We start from the raw sequence: 13,992 nt of genomic DNA on the forward strand, positions 1-13,992 counted from the left end.
GGAGTTCAAATGATAAATCTTCCCAAAATGAATGGGTTAATGTATCTACGGAAAAACTACTGGGATGAAATCAGTCACATCTGAAATCAAATCTGCAATGTTGCTGCCGAGACACCATTAAATGTGCAATAAAAAATATAGAAATACTAGTGTAAGCCGTTAGATATTGTTCTCAGAGACCCCCACTGTTCCCTCCATGTCCCAGCCGCCATCTTCCTGCATACATGTATAACTGAGACAGAAGTGCACGAGAATCCATCTTTCTGTGACCTCTGCAAGCTGGCGGCGGCTGCAGATTTTCTTTCCTTCTCTCCTCCATCCAGTCTCCAGTGAAGGCAGACCCTCCACAGCCGCAGCAGAAGCCCCCCTCACCTCCTACTTATATGTCCGAGAGCTGACACCGGGCAATGACAATCTGATCCAAATTACCTCATTCACTTTCATCAGATCTGGCAGAAGCCGGGAGAGCGGAGGAATGAGGGGAGAATAAAGCAAAGGAATAATGAGAGGAAAGAGGCGGGGGAAGAGAATGAAGATGGAGAAGAGCAAGAGGAAGAAAAAGGAAAAAGAAGAAGGTAACAGGAAGAAAAGAAGAGGAAAGCGAAGAAGGTAACAGAGGAAGAAAAGAAGAGGAAAGCGAAGAAGGTAACAGAGGAAGAAAAGAAGAGGAAAGAGAAGAAGGTAACATAGGAAGAAAAGAAGAGGAAAGAGGAGAAGGTAACAGAGGAAGAAAAGAAGAGGAAAGAGAAGAAGGTAAAAGAGGAAGAAAAGAAGGAAGAGGGAGAAGAGCAAGAGAAATTACAAGAGGAAAGAGAAGAAGGTAACAGAGGAAGAAAAGAAGGGAAATGGAGAAGAGCAAGAGGAAGAAAAAAGAGAAGAAGGTAACAGAGGAAGAAAAGAAGAGGAAAGAGAAGAAGGTAACAGAGGAAGAAAAGAAGAGGAAAGAGAAGAAGGTAACAGAGGAAGAAAAGAAGAGGAAAGAGAAGAAGGTAACAGAGGAAGAAAAGAAGAGGAAAGAGAAGAAGGTAACAGAGGAAGAAAAGAAGAGCAAAGAGGAGAAGGTAACAAAGGAAGAAAAGAAGAGGAAAGAGGAGAAGGTAACAGAGGAAGAAAAGAAGAGGAAAGAGAAGAAGGTAACAGAGGAAGAAAAGAAGAGGAAAGAGAAGAAGGTAACAGAGGAAGAAAAGAAGAGGAAAGAGAAGAAGGTAACAGAGGAAGAAAAGAAGAGCAAAGAGGAAAAGATAACAGATGAAGAAAAGAAGAGGAAAGAGGAGAAGGTAACAGAGGAAGAAAAGAAGAGGAAAGAGAAGAAGGTAACACAGGAAGAACAGAAGAGGAAAGAGAAGAAGGTAACAGAGGAAGAAAAGAAGGAAGAGGGAGAAGAGCAAGAGAAATTACAAGAGGAAAGAGAAGAAGGTAACAGAGGAAGAAAAGAAGGGAAATGGAGAAGAGCAAGAGGAAGAAAAAAGAGAAGAAGGTAACAGAGGAAGAAAAGAAGAGGAAAGAGAAGAAGGTAACAGAGGAAGAAAAGAAGAGGAAAGAGAAGAAGGTAACAGAGGAAGAAAAGAAGAGGAAAGAGAAGAAGGTAACAGAGGAAGAAAAGAAGAGGAAAGAGAAGAAGGTAACAGAGGAAGAAAAGAAGAGAAAAGAGAAGAAGGTAACAGAGGAAGAAAAGAAGAGCAAAAAGGAGAAGGTAACAGAGGAAGAAAAGAAGAGGAAAGAGAAGAAGGTAACACAGGAAGAAAAGAAGAGGAAAGAGAAGAAGGTAACACAGGAAGAAAAGAAGAGGAAAGAGAAGAAGGTAACAGAGGAAGAAAAGAAGAGGAAAGAGAAGAAGGTAACAGAGGAAGAAAAGAAGAGCAAAGAGGAGAAGATAACAGAGGAAGAAAAGAAGAGGAAAGAGGAGAAGGTAACAGAGGAAGAAAAGAAGAGGAAAGAGAAGAAGGTAACACAGGAAGAAAAGAAGAGGAAAGAGAAGAAGGTAACAGAGGAAGAAAAGAAGGGAAATGGAGAAGAGGAAGAAAAAAGGAAAGAAGAATGTAACAGAGGAAGAAAAGAAGGAAGATGGAGAAGAGCAAGAGAAATAAAAAGAGGAAAGAGAAGAAGGTAACAGAGGAAGAAAAGAAGAGGAAAGAGAAAGTAACAGAGGAAGAAAAGAAGGAAGAGGGAGAAGAGCAAGAGAAATAAAAAGAGGAAAGAGAAGAAAGTAACAGAGGAAGAAAAGAAGAGGAAAGAGAAGGTAACAGAGGAAGAAAAGAAGGAAGAGGGAGAAGAGCAAGAGAAATAAAAAGAGGAAAGAGAAGAAGGTAACAGAGGAAGAAAAGAAGGAAGAGGGAGAAGAGGAAGATAAATAAAAAGAGGAAAGAGAAGAAGGTAACAGAGGAAGAAAAGAAGGAAGAGGGGGAAGAGGAAGAGAAATAAAAAGCGGAAAGAGAAGAAGGTAACAGAGGAAGAAAAGAAGGAAGAGGGGGAAGAGGAAGATAAATAAAAAGAGGAAAGAGAAGAAGGTAACAGAGGAAGAAAAGAAGGAAGAGGGGGAAGAGCAAGATAAATAAAAAGAGGAAAGAGAAGAAGGTAACAGAGGAAGAAAAGAAGTAAGCGGGAGAAGAGCAAGAGGAAGAAAAGAGGAAAGAAGAAGGTAACAGAGGAAGAAAAGAAGGGAAATGGAGACGAGCAAGAGGAAGAAAAACGAGAAGAAGGTAACAGAGGAACTGAAGAAAGAAGAACAAAAGACAAACAGAACAAGAGAAAAAAAACAGTTAAGAGGGAAACGAGAAAGAACAAGAGAACAAGAAAAGAAAAAGTGAAAAAAGAATGAGAAGAGGAAAAAGAAAGAACAAGATAAAAAAGAAAGCAAGAACAAGAGAAAACAAAAGAAAGAAGAGAAGGAGAACAGGAGAAGAAAGAGAAGAAGCTAAGAAAAGAAGTAGAAAGAATGAGAAGAGGAAAAAGAAAAAGGTATAGAGAAAAAAGAGAATAAAGTTAAGAAAGGAAGAAGTGAGGAAAGATGGAGATAGGAAAGAGACAAAAAAGGAGAAGCAAAACGATATAGCAAGAAAAGGAACATTGAGAAGAACAAGAGAGGAACATACATAAGAGTAATGGAAGAAAACAAAAAGAGTGAAGAAAAGAAAGGAGGAAATAAAGAGATAGAAGAAAAAAAGAGAAGGAACATGAAGTAGAAGAATGAGAAGAGAATAAAGGAGGTTAAAAGAAGAAAGGGAGAGAAGAAAAAAATAGAAGAGGAAGAAGGAGCAGAAAACAATGAAGGAGATAAAACACGAGGAAGGAGAAGGGGAAGAAAATGGAGAAAGGAGAAAGAAAAGAAGAAATAAGAAAGGTAGAAAAGGAAAGGAAGTAGAAGAAAAAGTAGGAGAATTGGTGAAGGGTAAAGGTGAAGAGAAAGGAGAATTTTTTAAGATAAGAATCAAAAGGACAGAAAAGATGAATACGTTAGCAAAGAGAAAATAAGAATTAGCAGAAGAAAGTGAGGAAAGGAGAGAAGAAATGTAATTAAGAGGAAAAACATAAAAAAGAGAATGAAGGGGAGGCAGAAGAAAAAATAGACAGGAGATGAGATGTGGTAATGGGGAAGGATCAGAATGAAGAGGACGGATCACACATCAGGTCTGTAGAAGGACGGCAAGAGCGGCCAGGAGGCATCAGATATGAGCGCAGTGGGGGGGTCCCACAGGAAGACCACTCTAGGTGCCCACTGCGCCACACTGGACCCATGGGATGACGTGATTGCAATCGCTTTACATATAAAACGCTGTGTGGGTGAGGAGGAGACGTCAGTGGATCCTGCTGGGCGCACACAGAGAAGCGAAACACACGGGTGGAATGGGCACTCACCCTAATGTTATCCTGCCAGCGGTGATTCCTCTGGAACTCCTCTGCAGCGCGCGCCAATCTCTGCAAAACAAAAGCCACAAGAGGTTATCAGCACGATAGAGCGGCACAATGCACCCGATATCACACCATAAGCGCCCCCCATAGTTGGCCGTGTAGGTCTTGACCCCTAAAGTCAGTAATGGCTTTATACCCCCGAAAACCAGACCCAGAGATACAAGCGACCGCACAGCAGCCATTACTGGACCCACAGTGGTGTCGGCAGGGTACGTGTCAGTCTTCACTATTCTGGAGTTCTGCTCATGATAACCTGAGTCAGCAGCCTCCTGGATACGGGGGGCGCAGAGCATGGGAATATGGGGGTGTAAGGAAACTCATTGACGACACTGCAGCAGTGAGAGCGTCAGATGAGCCCCCTCCAAGAGGGATATAGATTTATTCAGAAAAACTATCACGTGTACGGAGAGTAAAGCGCAGAACAGCGTCCCACCGGGAGGAGAGCGAGCGGAGAATGCCCCCCACACCGATAACAGCACTGCTCCACTGGACTACAACTCCCAGCATGGCAGGACATCATCCACTCCAGCCCAATATGACAGAGCGAATCCCGTCAGATTAATAATGCATAATCCGCGCTCCTTCCCTGTGCTGTCCAGCGGATGACGCTGCTTTACTGCCATCCCAGACCTGTTACCATCCCATAACTATCTCTCCTAGAGCCGTGCTCCCTGACACTGGCACACGTGCACTCGGGCATCGTCCGTATGTCCTTGCAGCGAGCGGCGCACAGAAGCGGCTGCTCAGCGAGTGCAGTTCATGCAATAATTGCGCAGTAAAAGCTCTACCTGAAAGGCGGATATTCTGTGGGCGGAATAAGTGGCGGAGCACAGCGGGAGCTGCCAGTGACTGACGGCAGCGGTAACCCCTCCACTGCCAGAGCACTTACCGCCACACAGGACTGCCGCTAACAATACACAGTACAGGCACCCACACAGCACTGCCGGCCGAACAATGTGCCGCCATAGACACAGGTACAGAGACGTTACATAGGACTGCAGGTGACAACTACTGCATTATCTGTCCTCAGAGAGGTATCACTGTGTTATCTGTGGTGTTACATGGGACTGCAGGTGACATCTACTACATTATCTGTACTCTAAGCAGTATCACTGTTATCTGTGGTGTTACATGGGACTGCAGGTGACATCTACTACATTATCTGTATTCAGAGCAGTATCACTGTTATCTGTGGTGTTACATGGGACTGCAGGTGACATCTACTACATTATCTGTACTCAGAGCAGTATCACTGTTATCTGTGGTGTTACATGGGACTGCAGGTGATATCTACTACATTATCTGTATTCAGAGCAGTATCACTGTTATCTGTGGTGTTACATGGGACTGCAGGTGACATCTACTACATTATCTGTATTCAGAGCAGTATCACTGTTATCTGTGGTGTTACATGGGACTGCAGGTGACATCTACTACATTATCTGTACTCAGAGCAGTATCACTGTTATCTGTGGTGTTACATGGGACTGCAGGTGACATCTACTACATTATCTGTATTCAGAGCAGTATCACTGTTATCTGTGGTGTTACATGGGACTGCAGGTGACATCTACTACATTATCTGTACTCAGAGCAGTATCACTGTTATCTGTGGTGTTGCACGGGACTGCAGGTGACATCTACTACATTATCTGTATTCAGAGCAGTATCACTGTTATCTGTGGTGTTACATGGGACTGCAGGTGACATCTACTACATTATCTGTACTCAGAGCAGTATCACTGTTATCTCTGGTGTTACATAGGACTACAGGTGACATCTACTACATTATCTGTACTCAAGAGAGTTATCACTGTGTTACCCGTGGTGTTACATGGGACTGCAGATGAAATCTACTATATGATCTGTACTGAGAGATTTATCACTGTTATCTGTGGTTTTACATGGGACTGCAGGTGGCATATACTACATTATCAGTATTTAGAAATATCACTGTTATCTGTGGTGTTACATAGGACTGCAGGTAACATCTACTGTATTACCTGTACTCAGAGATATCACCATTATATGTGGTTTTACATGGGACTGCAGGAGGCATATACTACATTTTCAGTACTCCCAGATATTGCTGTTATCTGTGGTGTTACAATGGACTAAAGGTGACATCTACTACATTATCTGTACTCAGAGAGATATCAAAATTATCTGTGGTGTTACATGGGACTGCAGTTACGCCTATTGCACTTGTTTTCAGGGGTTATTGTGGTATTTAGAGATCAGTTCCTAGCTCAGCTCTGCTACATGTGTAGTACACGGCGGTGCAGTGTAGGTGTGTGTTCTTGATGCCGAGCACACGGCGCTGGCCTGGCGTCACGCGTCTCCTCATCTCTGCCTCTGCGGCTGTATTAAAGCATTTAGAGGAGATCAGTGAGGGGTTAGCAGACTTAGCACAGCGAGGTGGAGGCGCGCGGAGCTCTGCAGACCGTACATGGAGCAGCAGATAATATTCTTAATCCAAATATATAAATAAAAAGAAAATAAATCATACAAACAGCCGCGGGCGCAAACTATCAAGTCGCCGGCGTTTCTGCAGCTACACGGAATGTGACCTTTTCCAGCCCAATCTCCCGTGTTCCGGTCGCCGCGTTGATGGAAAAATTAATACAATAGATTTTATTTAAAGGGAAAAAGGTCACGAAGAAACGGGGAAAACTAATCTCAGGATGTAGGATCAGACCTTTCCAGAGAGTGACTGTGCCCCTCCCCCGCCTGCACCCCCACAGGCCGCTACAGTCTGGTTCTGCGCCAACAGGTAACTCAAAAGCACGGAAATCACACCCTCCCATACCACAGAAATATGCTGCGTGCCACATCTTGGGCACCTTGCTGGCTGCAGGCTGTGTGGGCAGTGGTTTGGGTGCAGCCATAGATGGATGTATGGGCATAGCCTTGGGTAACGGTCTGAGGGTATGAATAAACTATTAGATCATCCATGGGCAGCAGTGCGGGCACACCCATGGGCAGTAGTGTGGGCACACCCATGGGCAGTAGTGTGGGCACACCCATGGGCAGTAGTGTGGGCACACCCATGGGCAGTAGTGTGGGCACACCCATGGGCAGCAGTGCGGGCACACCCATGGGCAGCAGTGTGGGCACACCCATGGGCAGCAGTGTGGGCACACCCATGGGCAGTAGTATGGGCACACCCTTGGGCAGCAGTGTAGTCACACCCATGGGCAGCAGTGCAGGCACACCCATGGGCAGCGTGTGGGTCCACTTATGGGTCGCAGTGTGGCCATACCCATGGGCCGCAGTGGGAACCCTCCTATGGGCAGCAGGGTGGGCTCACAAATGGACCACCCTGTCGGCAAATCCATGGATGGTAGTGTGGGCACACTTGTGGACCACAGTATGGGCAGCGTAGGCACATCCATGGAAAACAGTGTAGGCACATCCATGGAAAGGACACCAGTGTAGGCACATCCATGGACAGGACACCAGTGTAGGCACATCCATGGTCTGCAGTGTGGGCCCTCCCATGGGGCAGCAGTATGGACTCACAAATGGGCTGCCTTGTAGGCAATCCATGGGCGGCATTATGTGTAGTGTGGGCACTGCCATGAGCATCAGTGTAGGTACATCCAAGGGTGTATGAGCACACCCATCGGCCGCAGTGTGGGCACATCCATGGGCCACAGTGTGGGCACATCCATGGGCAACAGTGTGGTCACACCCATGAGCCGCAATGTGAGCACATCCATGGGCCGCAGTGTGAGCACATCCATGGGCCGCAGTGTGAGCACATCCATGAGCTGCAATGTGGGCACATCCATGGGCCGCAATGTGGGCACATCCTTAAGCCGCAATGTAGGCACATCCATGGGTCGCAGTGTGAGCACATCCTTGAGCCGCAATATGGGCACATCCATTGGCAGTGGTGTGAGCAAAGCTTTGGATGGTGGTGCAGGCAAAGTCTTGGATACCGCTCTAAGAGTATCCACGAGCATCAGTATTCTGTGGGTACATCTAAGGGTAGCAGTTAAGGCCCACCTATGGACAATATTTGGGGCTAATCTATGGGCAGAAGGATGAATCTATGACTGTGAAGGCACAAGAGTGGAGATCTTACAGCAACGTGAGCAGTGCCGGTGATAGACATCAGTGCCCTTCCATGGTGGTGATGGGACATTACAGGGCACACAGAATTATACAATCATATATAACCCGTCCCTGCTGGCACGTGGCTTCCAGCCGTCCGACAATGACAGTCCTGCTTTTTGGGAGATTTGACACACCGTGTCCTGTCCTGTGTTGGATCCCACAGGGACCCGACTCCTAAAATATCCCACATGAGAGTCTCCTTGACTATATTAACATTAGGAGTCTAATCAGCAATCAGGCAGCTCATAATTTTCTGATTAGCTCTGATTAAACTCCCGGCATTGCCAGAGCACAAGGAAGACTCAGGAAGCAGAAACCTAAACATGGAGCCCGGGCCCCGAACACAACTGAAGGTGGCACCCTACAGGGAGGATGGAAGAGAGTGAGGGGAGCAGGCAGGCATCAGGAGTACACAAAATACGGTGCAGTGATGTCATCACCAGGGGGCGGGGCTGACAACCTCTCATACACCATATACAGGCTGGTTGTCAGCAGTAATAGATGAAGGTGCTGTAGTATAAGGGGAGTGGTCTTGTGTCTGATCACGCCATTATATCAGTGATGTCATCACCAGGGGGCGGGGCTGACAACCTCTCATACACCATATACAGGCTGGTTGTCAGCAGTAATAGATGAAGGTGCTGTAGTATGAGGGGAGTGGTCTCGTGTCTAATCACGTCATTATATTAGTGATGTCATTACCAGGGGGCGGGGCTGACAACCTCATACACCATATACAGGCTGGTTGTCAGCAGTAATAGATGGGGAGCTGGTGCTGTAGTATAAGGGGAGTGGTCTCGTGTCTGATCACGTCATTATATCAGTGATGTCATCACCAGGGGCGGGGCTGACAACCTCATACACCATATACAGGCTGGTTGTCAGCAGTAATAGATGAGGAGCTGGTGCTGTAGTATAAGGGGAGTGGTCTCGTGTCTGATCACGTCATTATATCAGTGATGTCATCACCAGGGGGCGGGGCTGACAACTTCATACACCATATACAGGCTGGTTGTCAGCAGTAATAGATGAACTGATGCTGTAGTATGAGGGGAGTGGTCTCGTGTCTAATCACGTCATTATATTAGTGATGTCATCACCAGGGGGCGGGGCTGACAACCTCTCATACACCATATACAGGCTGGTTGTCAGCAGTAATAGATGAAGGTGCTGTAGTATGAGGGGAGTGGTCTCGTGTCTGATCACGTCATTATATTAGTGATGTCATCACCAGGGGGCGGGGCTGACAACCTCTCATACACCATATACAGGCTGATCGTCAGCAGTAAGTACCACCTTGGATCTCTTGAGATGTGAATCAGCCTGGATTTTCAAACTAGATTGTCTTGCCCCATCTGGTATAAATGAGGATCTTTTATTTACGGGGTTTTACAAACGGAGGTGATTTTCCCCTTTTCTTTCCCTCTGTCTGGGACTCTGGGCTATCCTGGTTTGTGTTGGGAACTCTATAGGTGATTTACTTCACATTTGTGGCTCTCTTTAGTCTGGGCCTTGGAAAGAAGAAAAATAAAATATGTGCCTTTTTTGTATGTAGATTATATGTTGGGGGGTTCAATATCCCTTTATTTGGGGAACTTCCCTGGTGTTTTCATTATATGCACACTATACCAAATAACACTAAACTACTTTCCAGACTATACGGGCCCAGATTTGAGCGATCCTTAAATGGGAGTGATTTAGATAATATATATAACTGTTCCCTTTGCTCTTGGCAACCCATGCTTAATCTGCTCCTTTTCCATCTTATGCTTTGAGAGGGGGTTTAAAATAAGGTACTCTTGATTTGTAATATTCCTTGCTTCATTGAAAGAACGGCACTTTTTGAGCATTTGTCTCCATACATGGCGGCCGCCATGTTTTCGGAGTCCCGCGCATGCGCGGTGCCCGAAAATATTCAATACTCTTTTTCGTCCTCCTGATTGGACGCCAGCGAGCATGTGACTTCCGGGACGCCGGGCACACGCTGAACGCGGCGATTTCAACTAACAGGTGAAGTTACAAACAGCTGTCATACTAATTTTTGGGTTATTTAAACCCTAGCCTTCTATGTGGGCACAACTTACCCCTGATGAAGCTGTCCTAGGGGACAGCGATACGCGTGGGGACTCTTCCATCCTACCCTGGCTATCACTTGAATCTCTATATGGTGTCCTCAGTATGGGCTGGTAACTTGGTTATCCTGGGGTTTTATATCTCCTCGGCTGCTATTTATGCTAATACTTTATTAGCTGGTGAATGCTTTACCCTATGCAAGTGAATCTTTGTGTAATTTAACATGAGTATATCAGCTTTATGTTGTTTGGGCTACTACTTATGCTGACACCTTGCACTGCCATTGTGATCTATGGTATCTGGTGGTTATACCACTATCAGCTTTATACTATTTGGGTTATTACCTATGCTAAATGTTTTGTACTCTATGATACCTGGTGGGTACACTACTTAGGGTAATTACACTTGTCGTTTAAATCAATATATTTACACTTATCATGATGTTGCATTATTAGGATTTACTATGTATTAGCTACAGCCTTACCAGGTTAACCCTGTGACTTTCTTTGGGGGATCTATGGTATCTGGTGGTTATACCACTGTTAGCTGTATATTGTCTGGGTTACCACCTATATTTATACCCTATACTGCTATTGTGTTTTTGGTAGCTATACCATCTTGGTTAATTACATCTGCTGTTTAAACCAACACATTTTTGTATTACCAGGATCCCCTTGTATTAGTTACAGCCATACTGGGTTAACTTTGTGACCTCTTTATTGTGCCAGGGGGATGTTGTTTATCCCTTATAGGGGATAAAATGATTTATATAGGCTCTATACGCCTTTTTTAAGTGGTTTTAATATGTTTGTGTCCACATACTTTGTTATAAATAAAGACTCTTTTTGTATTGTCACACAGGTGTATCCCTGTTAATTTGCACACCGTCTTTCTCTCCTTAATCCAATATATCAGTGATGTCATCACCAGGGGGCGGGGCTCACAACTTCATACACCATATACAGGCTGGTTGTCAGCAGTAATAGATGAACTGATGCTGTAGTATGAGGGGAGTGGTCTTGTGTCTGATCACGTCATTATATTAGTGATGTCATCACCAGGGGCGGGGCTGACAACCTCTCATACACCATATACAGGCTGGTTGTCAGCAGTAATAGATGAAGGTGCTGTAGTATGAGGGGAGTGGTCTCGTGTCTGATCACGTCATTATATTAGTGATGTCATCACCAGGGGGCGGGGCTGACAACCTCTCATACACCATATACAGGCTGGTCGTCAGCAGTAATAGATGGAATTGCTTTTCCGAAGGCGAACAATTGATTATTATGTAGGGTTAAATGCTTATGGTAAAGGGCAGACGCTACAGATTACTCTGGATGAGTGAGTGCTGGGCGATGCTGTTGTTCGCTGTTATCAGTCAGTCCCGCCGTGCTTTATACTCCGGTCTCGGTGGAGATTTTGTCACATTAGCTGCAGCATTTACAATGGTTGCTTGGATACGCGCTGCGGTGGAACGTATACGTGTCATTACTGGGGCTGAGCAGGAGTCTGGCTGCTTGGCTTGTGGGCGATATATGGGAACAGAGGGTACAACACCCACCGGAACGCCACGGGGCGACTTCAAGAGGAACGCCGAGTACTGGGACAGGAGCGCGGTCTGTACGTCCGGGATCATCGTTACTAGGACTGGTCGGGATATCTCCCTCGCCGTCACTCCAATCACAGACACACGGAGCGTATATTGAGCGGCCATTTTTATTGTGGCCGTTGTTACAACCCTCACCCCCCAGCCCTCCTCCCATGGAAGAGCTGAAATTTACTTTCAGATATCACCGACACAGCATTTGAATAACAGGAATAGTGAATGGCATGTTAGCAGCATGGCATACATGACGTTGTGCCAACATGGCTAATTAAACGCTGCGCCTGGGATCTCCGAAAGTTAGAGATTTGTGAACCTCAAGGTCAGAGACTCCTGACCTACCCAACAGCCCTAGTCCCTCGCAGTGATCCACCCATCACCAATATGTGATATCACAGCTCACCTCCGCCTTTTCCCTGAAGAATTACCTCTGAACAGGTCACAGAGCATGATTACAACATTCTCGATGAGCTCGGGGCAGGCAAGGAGTTCCCAGATGGGCCAGGGGCAGGCAAGGTACTCCACAATGGGCCGTGGGCAGGCAAGACGCTCCCTGACGGGCCAAGGCAGACAAGGCACTCCCCATTAGGCCAAGGGCAGGCGAGGTGCTCTTCAATGAGCCAAGGGCAGGTAAGGTGCTCAACTATGGGCCAGTGGCAGGTAAGGCACTCCATGATGGGTCGGGGGCAGGTGAGTCGTTCCCCGATGGGCCGGGAGCAGGCGAGGCGCTAACCAATGGGCCAGGGGCAGGCGAGGCGCTAACCAATGGGCCAGGGGCAGGAGAGGCGCTGACCAATGGGCCAGGGGCAGGAGAGGCGCTCCCCAATGGGTCAGGGGCAAGTGAGGTGCTCCCCAAAAGGTCAGTGGTAGGCGAGGCGTTCCCCGATGGGCTGGGGGCATGAAAGGTGCTCCGCAATGGGCCGGGGGCAGTAGAGGTGCTACCCAATGGGCCGGGGGCATGCGAGGCGCTCCCCAATGGGCCAGGGGCATGCGAGGCGCTCCCTGATGGGCCAGGGGCATGTGAGGCGCTCCCCAATGGCCTGGGAGCAGGCTAGGCGCTTCCCACTGGGCCCGGGGCAGGTGGGGCACCATCCAGTGTCTGCTTGCTGTCAGTGAATGCCAACGCTCTGGTTCACATACAGACACAGAAGCGTCATTGACCTAACACTTTTCACAGCAGATGTTTTGTCACATTTGCATCCAAGCCTGGATTATAGTAGACGTTCTGGACTGACACATTGTAACGACCTGTGCTGCTGCATTACATGCTTTACACATGTGTGATGTGTATCTGGGGCGCACCGGCGTGCAGGGTATACAATCGGTTACAATGCGGGTATGTAATTAGCCAGGGGTGACCTCTACCAAAAAAAAAAAAAAAACACTTCAATGATAGCGAGAAAATCTCTCCTAATGTTATGCAAATTGTCAGAAAGGCAATCAGCCTGTGCAGCCCGTTAGCGAGGCCGGCTACCGCTGGCGTGCAGCAATTTGCATGCAATTACCCAGAGTGCCCTGAGACTACCCCATTCCTGGTCCTGGCAGAGGCACATGATCAGACAAGACGGAGGAGGGGAAGACAAGCCGGTGAACAAGGGGTGCAAGGATAGGCACGGTGACCAGACGGCACGGAGCGGTTACCTCTAATTACCTCCATTAGCAGATTATACCCCCCAGCATCAGGGCCGCCTCTTCAGACGTCCGCAGCTCGATGAGGGTTATAATACGGAGAGGTGATGGCGGGAATTTAGATTGTGAGTCCCAATGGGGACAGTGTTGCTGATGTTTGTAAAGCGCTGCGGAATATGTTGGCGCTATATAAAAATAAAGATTATTATTATTAGGAGGGTGAATACAGCCCCCCACTCTATCACCCCAGTAATACCAGGAGTGCGCAGACGGGGACGTGACCGCGCACAATGCCCGCCGGTGCCCTTCACCTTCACGTGGTCTGATGTGTTCCCATTCAGCAGAGTTCCTCTGATCTTGTAATTATCTTCCATTTCTAAAAGAGCAAAAGCAACAGTGACACAAATAAGCCCCCGATCGATATCGCACTGCGCTCCGCCACCATTGTGCCGAGGGGTCGGACCGCTTCGATCCATGCTGCAGCAAGAAGAAAAGAGATCAGACAAGCCGGGCCGAGTGGCAAGACTATAATCATTAACCCGCTCACTCTATCAGATGTAGCGCGCCTCTCCGGGCTGGCACCTCGGTCACTGGCAGCGCCGTACCATCTTCATGCCAACCTGCCTGCGCCAGAGACAAGCAGCAGTCTAGTGCCA

The 13,992-nt window shown here is 47.1% G+C and overlaps 1 protein-coding gene across 2 annotated transcripts in view; it reads right to left on the minus strand.

Annotated features, from left to right (window-relative positions):
* The window catches only part of CACNA2D2 (calcium voltage-gated channel auxiliary subunit alpha2delta 2), a 196,764-nt gene that overhangs the window by 70,883 nt on the left and 111,889 nt on the right, over nt 1-13,992 (minus strand). For both annotated transcript variants that reach the window (XM_075321644.1, XM_075321643.1), the window contains exon 4: nt 3,856-3,915. In XM_075321644.1, the coding sequence (XP_075177759.1) occupies nt 3,856-3,915 (60 nt within the window). The remainder of the gene's footprint in view (nt 1-3,855; nt 3,916-13,992) is intronic.

This window comes from Anomaloglossus baeobatrachus, chromosome 8 (genome assembly GCF_048569485.1).
Source record: "Anomaloglossus baeobatrachus isolate aAnoBae1 chromosome 8, aAnoBae1.hap1, whole genome shotgun sequence".
Classification (NCBI taxonomy): Eukaryota; Metazoa; Chordata; class Amphibia; order Anura; family Aromobatidae; genus Anomaloglossus; species Anomaloglossus baeobatrachus.